The 7,865-nt window shown below is 41.2% G+C and overlaps 1 protein-coding gene across 1 annotated transcript; it reads right to left on the bottom strand.

Annotated features, from left to right (window-relative positions):
* Positions 1–847: 847 nt before the first annotated feature.
* Positions 848–5,125, bottom strand: LOC146256949 (uncharacterized). The gene is made up of 4 exons (XM_084674962.1): positions 3,207–5,125; positions 1,716–1,866; positions 1,424–1,559; positions 848–1,311 (listed from the first exon to the last, which is right to left on the bottom strand). Exons 1-4 carry the CDS (start codon positions 3,337–3,339, stop codon positions 868–870), a joined length of 864 nt encoding a protein of 287 aa, XP_084531088.1. The 5' UTR covers positions 3,340–5,125; the 3' UTR covers positions 848–867.
* Between the last annotated feature and the right edge of the window lie 2,740 nt (positions 5,126–7,865).

Here is a 7,865-nt window from a genome sequence, read left to right as displayed (position 1 = left end):
ACTAACTATGAAATAATACATAACGTTGGTGTGATACAAACTAGCTAGTTGCAAATGAAATAGTTTTCAGGGTTTTCAGCTTCCACCAACGATCAATATAATATAGTAGTCTTACTAAGTAGGTTATATAGCAAGTTATGTTAAACTTTGGAATTGCAGAGAGGCTAGTTGTAGCTACAGTAGCATAGATGAAAGCTTTGCGTTGTTGAATAATCTAACATCAACAGAGTTGTTTTATTACAGTGCCTGCAGTGAATAGGCGGAAGGCACTTGCCTTACTTCTCATCGTCCAGAGAATAAAAAAGAAGAAACAAACTTGGGTGACTGCAATCAACCAGCGCAGGCGAGAGCAAGGGGCTTTCTACAACCTGGTGGAGGAGTTGCGTTTTAACTCCGAATATCATCGAGCGTACTTGAGAATGACACCATCGCAGATGGACCACATCCTGTCACTGATAGGTGCAGATCTCCAGCGACAGGACACCAATTACAGACTGGCAGTCGAACCAAAGCAAAGACTTGTGGTTACATTGAGGTAGGCCAACACACCAGCCTTTGCCATGATTATTATCCATGGGCAACTAGTAAAAATTATAGTTTCATTATGTATGTACACATTATATTTACTGCTCCTGGTAGCATGTTTGTTAATGTCACAACCAAGTGACAAAACACACTGTTAAAGGGGTTTTGGGGAGAGAGTTGGGTGGTCCTCAATGGGCTTCTATTTGGAGGCTCAAGGCCCAGGGGGGTATTGTACCGCCTTTACTTACTCCATTAATTTCAGACAAACTGCATAGGCTTAAGTGTTGAAAAGTTACAGAGAAACACAAAGGAAATACTGATTTACAAAGTCAATTTATTTATCTATAGGTCTGTAAAGTGATGGATGGGTGAAGGCACAGTATTTTCACCACATTCCCCCCAAGTCTCCTCACTTCTTGGTCTGTACCTATGTAACTGTGCATGCGAGGGTGGTGCATATCCTTGACTCGGGTGGCTCTGGTGGGATGTCTGATCCCATGGCCTCATTAGACCAGGGCCCTGCATCTGTGCCTTCCGGTGCCCTTGGTCCAGGTCATGGACACTCTGAAGACTCTCTAAGAGGGCATTTTTTGCCCTTAATTTACCCCAGCCACTTAATTTATTTAACAACGGCACCAGACTGAGGGCAAAATGCAACATTTCATCTTCTTCTTGTGGCACACGATGGAACATTGGTTGTGGAGGCTCCTGGACCATAGCCAGCAGCCTATCCTCCAAAGACACCGCTGCTGAGGCCCTCTTGCGTGGGGCAGGTCTGTTGTAGGGCTGCTTGATTACGGAAAATAAATGATAATCACAATTATTGTAATCAACATTGAAATTACAATTATTTAACACAATTATTGATTAGATTTGGAAAACAATTGCACAGCCCTACCCTACTGGTTGAAGAACCAGGTTGAAAATGTTTATCAGCTGCCTGTTGGTCATTTTCATCCCGGACATCCTCTCCATGGCTCAGGTCCAATGCCTCCCAATCATCCACATCAACCTGGTGTAGGCTGCTTCTAGAGCTAAAACAAATTAAATGCACGACCATTTATAGTCTAGGTAAATGTATGTTGATTCTTGAAATGAAAAAAAAATTCAGTTCTTTGGAACTTGTGCCATATGTAAAATAGTGTGCTGGGTATCAGTGTGCCATCACTGCCTTTGTGTTTGCCCTGTACCTCCTGGGTTGAAGGTGGGGAGCAAGGAAGGAAAGGGCTTGAGAGTACTTCCACTCCTTTTGGGGTCCTGCTGCCGATCCACTCCGTGGTTGAACTTTTCTTTTTGAAAATTGGTCCCTTAGGTCCCTCCAGAGACCTTGGCACTTCACAACTGTTGACATAAATTGCCAGATAATTAAATAACATACATTTGTTTTCAGTAACAATAACTCATGTTGCACACCAGTTAACAAATTATCTATTTTCCTACAGATTCCTTGCCACCGGAGAGTCCTTTAGGAGTCTGGCTTTTGCCTACAGGCTAGGACGCAAAACTGTGGCAGACTCTGTCTATATGACATGTAGGGCAATTGTCATCAAGATGATGGAAACACAAATGCCGAGACCAACAGAGGCAGCATGTAGAGAGATTGCAGAGGGCTTTTGGGGAAGATGGCAATTCCCTAATTGCATCGGAGCCATAGATGGGAAACATATAGTCATCCAAGCTCCTAAAAAATCATGTAGCCAGTTTTTTTATTATAAACAAACATTTTCAATAATCTTGATGGCATTAGTGGATGCAGATTCAAGATTTAGATTTATTCAAGTTGGTGATTTTGGCCGTGCTAGTGACGGTGGGGTGTTCGCCAATTCAGCACTGGGAAGGGGAATGAAGGAAGGAAGTTTGAATGTGCCTGAAGACACCCCCCTGCCTGGATATGGTCAGCACGGTGACGTTCCTTTTATGATGGTAGGGGATGCTGCGTTTCCTTTAAAACACTACCTTATGAGACCCTACCCTGGCAGCAACCTTTCAAGGCCAAGGAACATCTTTAATTACATGCTATCAAGGGCAAGAATGACTGTGGAGTGTGCGTTCGGCATTCTTGCTGCCAGGTGGAGGGTGTTCCATACGAGGATATGCATGCTGCCGTGTCATGTGGACACGATAGTCATGGCAGCATGTGTGCTCCACAACTATTTGCTTAACCCTAGGGACAGAGAGCTGATAGAGAGTCAAAGGGACGGAGAAAGCAGTTTAGAGAGTGTCAGACACATGGGTGGTAATAGAGGACCCAGGGAAGCCCTTCACACTCGGGAGTTGCTCTGTGAATTCTTTAACTCCCCAGAAGGAAGTGTAAATAGCGTACATAATATGTAAATAACTTTGTTTAATAAGTTTGGATGAAATGATGAACATTGTACATTAGTTTTTTGTAAATATATATTGACTATAAACTCTCTCTCTCTTTCCCTCTCTCGTTCTTTCAGTGTCTGTTTTCCTGTGTCTCTCTAGATATTTTTGGTTTTGAATGTATTTTCATTAAAGCTTTCTTGTTGACAACATGATTCATTTTAATCTGTTTCCACTTAAAAATACATTCTCAGAATTATCACTAGATTAAGTAACACAATTTTAAAGTAATGCTACACAATGATTTGAAGAATGAATGACCGTTATTGGCCCGTTCAATAGCTGTTTATAGTAGCACTATATAAGTTACTCACCAGTTATCCCAACTGCCTCCGAAACAGCCCTCCATCCGACATCTCTTTGTCGCTTGTCCTTGTAATTGGAGTCACCGTGGTCGTAAAGCTGTCTTCGTTTCTCAATTTCATGGATTAATATAAAGTCATCCATTCTTATACTAGTAACACTTTTACTTAAATCTACTTACAACTGTCGTATCTTCAAATAAAAAAAGCTAAGTTAAAGTCGTTAGAAACTTTAAATCTCCATTGAAACGGCTCTTGAGGGTTTGGGAAATAATCGGATTTATTGCTTCGTTCATTATTTACAGCAACATATATAATAAGCGATTACATTTAATAGATTTATTACCAGACTCTATGTAGAAAGGGCCACACAAACCTTGCGGAAAATAATAAAAATAGAAGCCAGTCTATACATTTTCCGTACGGAAATTTCGTTTCCGCGTCTGGTGTAGCCACTCTCATTGATTACAATGTATTAGAACTCTGCTGAGTCCACACCGCGTCCGCAAGGCAAGATTTCCGTACTTGGTGTAGCCACGGCGTAAGAGACAGGCGCTTGTTTGTGTGGTTGCCACGGTGATGGTGCAGCTATGGCTGCTAATGCGCTGAGGGCAGAGAATACCAGAAATTTAGCAAGAATCCACACCTCAAACAAGTTAACGTAGACGCAAAACTATACGTCTAATCCAAAAAATAAAGATATTTTCCGAGACCCAAGACTCTGCCGAAACCAGAGATGTCCTTTTTATATCTGTGCGTTCAGAAATAAGACTATAACGGCAGTTTATAAATCTTGTTATTTTTTGTTTTCTGTGACGAATTTGTCACCACATTTGCATTGGACTCTATGGGGCGAGAGTTGGACTTTGTCTCGCTTTCGTGGGGCTCTGAACAAATGTGTAAGTCTTTTAGATTCCACAGACAACTGTCTACAACCAGCACAAAATTAGCTATCTATTGATCCAAAAACGAAGCATGAGGAGCAAAAATTGTGGCAATGGTGGCAAACTAGAAATATGTTTTCAACGACACCCGAAGCTTCCCTCCGCTCTAAGCGATTCAGTCTGCACTGTGGGCTTTCTCGTAAACACCCATGTAAATCTCAGAAACGGTTTGAAAAAGTCATGAAACATAATCAGTGATATAAAAAAAAGTTGAATCTCCAACCACTCCAAGTTGAAGCAGCATTCCAACAATAAAGATTCAAAGAACAATACTTGGAATGCTGAAGCAGCAACTAGAAAAGGCTGTTCCTGCAAAACAGCAGTGAGAATGCTGAAAACCTGAATGGGGATAGCTGACCATGTTAAAAAAGCTGAAAATTGTGAATATGTTCAGAAAGTTATAAGCTGAAGCTTCAAAGCGACCGAAAGGTATTTTAAATAGGGGCTGGAGCTGGACGAAGGCATAAAACTACAAAAAAGAGAAGAAAAACGCTAAACAAAGTGAAACAAATCAGAAAGAAGAGAAACAATGCATAAAAATGTGAACATTTAGCAAAAAAATATTTGCTGGAGTTTCAAAAGGCCTGAAATGTATGTTAGAAAGGACCTGCAGCAAGATGAAGGCAGAAAAGTACAGAAATATAAGAAAAATGCAAAAGTACTGGCAGTTAGAAGGTACCGCTGTGAAAGGTATTTTTGAAAGGACCTGGTGCAAGACGAAGGCAGAAAACAGAAGAAAAGAAATTCCAAACAAAAAGGGGTACATTTCTGAAAGATGAGCTGCAGGAAAATTTGAAAATTGAACAGAAAACCAGTTGCTGAAGTCTGGGGTGAACGAATTTGAAGGTAAAAGGACAACACTGGAATGATTTGAACTTGCTGGAAAAACGTAGCAACCGACTGGCAACATTTCTAACCTAGAATCTCAAAATGGAGGAGAAACTAATCATGCGTGCCTGCACACCCAGTCCTGTTCAGACACTTAATTTAAGGTGACGTCAAAGAATAATTCATAGTGCAGGGTTGCCGATGTTGTCGTTGTCCCTGGTGAGTTTTTTATACGTAAATAACAAGATCATGCTACATCTAACCAGCGGATCATTTCTTGCAAGTGTGTCAAAGTGTATGTATGTATTAACAACAATATAATAACCGCGGGATATTGTTTGGTAGTTGGTAGTCTAGAGGCGGCTGGTTAGTGTTCATCATTCTTTATCATCATCTTCATCAATAATTATATAGCTCTCCCTCTCCAACCACTCAATTTCTCCACTCTCTCTTTTCCCCTCTCCACCTTTCTCTATTCCTCTCTCTCCGTATCTCTTTCTGTCTCCACCTTTTCTCTCTCTCCACTATCTCCCTCTCTCCAGGACCTGGACAGTCTAGAGATCCGCCTGGAGGAGGTGCGTTTCTTTGACCTGGGGCCCGTTCGTCGTAAGGGTTGAAGCTAAGTTAATCAATTGTCCCTTTAGCCCGTTAACATTAGCGAGCTAACTGAGAACCGCAAATATCGGTTCGTCGACGGCTGATCCGCATCCAAATCATGTGGTTAATTTCAATCAGGCTAAACTTATCAGGGCAAGTGCACGAGCACGTCCTACTTCAAAAGTCAGGAAAGGTCAATCACCAAAACCGTGATTTTGTAACGGTATGATGGCGGAAAAGACTAAAGAGAGAGCGGTGATATTCTCGCCATCTGAGCAAACTATTATAATGAGTCTACGAAGACAATAAGCATATTATTATGGCTAAACCAAACACCGCCACGGCTGCCAGAGCAAGCTTGGCAAAAAAATTGCCGATAAACTAAATGCATATTTTGGTAAAATGTATATGCTCATCTTTAGTGCCTTATTACCCCGATCAATCAGATCACATTTCTTTAACCCTTGTGCTGCCTTCGGGTCACATGACCAAAAGGTTCATAACGAACCATCGTTGTGTTTACCCAATTTTACCCAATACAAAAGCTTTTTTTTTTTTTTTTTACCTTCGCAATGTGGGGGGTCTGAGACAGCCCAACGGTTAAAAGAAAATGCTTCACTTTGTTTTAGTATGCGGTAAAGTTGTTGCAAACGACGGTGGGTCACAATGACTGATGGGTCAGAATGACCCGAGGAGAACACAAGGGTTAAATGTGCCTGCTGGCAGTAGGCTTAATGGAAATTAATCATCAAATGAGATCTTGCTAGCGAAAATTATGATTTCAACTCTTTCAGAATAAGTATAAAAACAAGGCCAAAGAGTATCTAATTGAGACAAACTCATAGACACTTATGAGGATATATGTAGGCCTACTGAAAGCGCATGTACTAGGGTGATATCAGGTAAAATGGGCCACTTAAATCGTTTGGGACAATAATAGGCTACAATACCATGCCTTTTCCATGTGTTTTTATGATTACTAATGACTGTTTTTGATCATCTTTTGTTGAAATGATGTAATAAAATTATTTAGGCCCGACAGTTCTTTAAACATCAGCTGTGCCAACTTTTTTTGCACAAGCAGTTTCAGGTAAAATGGACCAGCTCTTCAGGTAAAATGGGCCAGTGAAACTGCAAAGGGAAATAGTAATTTATCATCAATTTTAATTTTAAAACACAGTTGCTTATACAGCCACATAACATTTAAACTGCATTAAACAAACATATTCATATGTGCCATAATAAAAAAAAATATCCTGAAGCCGAAACTCGTCACTGTTCCATATTTATGTTACGGTGTGCCTTCATTACCCAGCTCGACCAAAAGGCTCTCATACTGGTTAAACCACTGGCTAACCACCTCTTTCTAGAGTCCAGCAGCCCATGCTGCAGACAGGATCTCTGGCTTGCGCATCCCAAGCTCTGGGTTGCGCTTTAGAAAATTCTTAAACCAGTAAAATCCGGCCCTCCCTGCTGTCTTGGAGAAACCAGATATGTTGTTCTTGGCTGTAAAATCAAAGGCCACTTGCTGGACATCACGTTTTGTGAAGGGAAATCCCCTCTGCGCCAATGTGTTGAGGGTGACAGCAAGCTCCCTGTCCGCCTCCTGTGGAAGGTAGGGCTTCCGCCCTGACACATGTTCACTGCCAGTCACCTTTCCACTGATGCGTCTTTGCAGTGTGGATCGTGGCACACCCCATGCTCTTGATAAGAGGTGCACACTTACTGTAATTCCTTTTATCTCTCCCTCCATGTATTCATCTAAGGCCCCCCTTCATCCTCTCCTCTTTCCACAGATTGTAATTGTTTGGCCTTCCTTTCCATCCCTGTTTTATCTTTGTATCCTTTCCTCTCTGGTCCTTGCTCCTCCTCTCTTTTCTCTCCCTTTCCTTCTCCCTCTCTCCTCTCCTCTCGCTTTCTTCTCGTTCGCCATACTCACTGTACATAAAATATCTACTACCATTATTACTGTTGGGGGGGTCATGGTGTGACACAAAAACACACCCTCACACACTCCAACACATTTGTATGTGTGTTTCTGAGGGACACAGATGATGGCTCATTTTACCTCAGTGGTTTAAGGTAAATTGGGCCACCAAGAAAAATATGACTTTTGCAAAAAATATGTTAACATACCTAACTAACAACATTATTTCTGATTGATGCCATCAAGACAGATATTATGCAGTTTTTTTATGTGCATGTTTTTTTTTTTTATAGATTTATCATCCTTATAATAGTTAAGTTAGATTTGGTATGCCAGGCTACTTACCATGCAGCTTTCTGCAGTCTTGTTTGAATT

Source organism: Hypomesus nipponensis, chromosome 15, assembly GCF_054491055.1.
Source record: "Hypomesus nipponensis isolate SF chromosome 15, ASM5449105v1, whole genome shotgun sequence".
NCBI classification, from domain to species: domain Eukaryota; kingdom Metazoa; phylum Chordata; class Actinopteri; order Osmeriformes; family Osmeridae; genus Hypomesus; species Hypomesus nipponensis.
The sequence above is the reverse complement of the archived record's forward strand: the minus strand, read 5'-3'. Positions and strand labels throughout refer to the sequence as shown.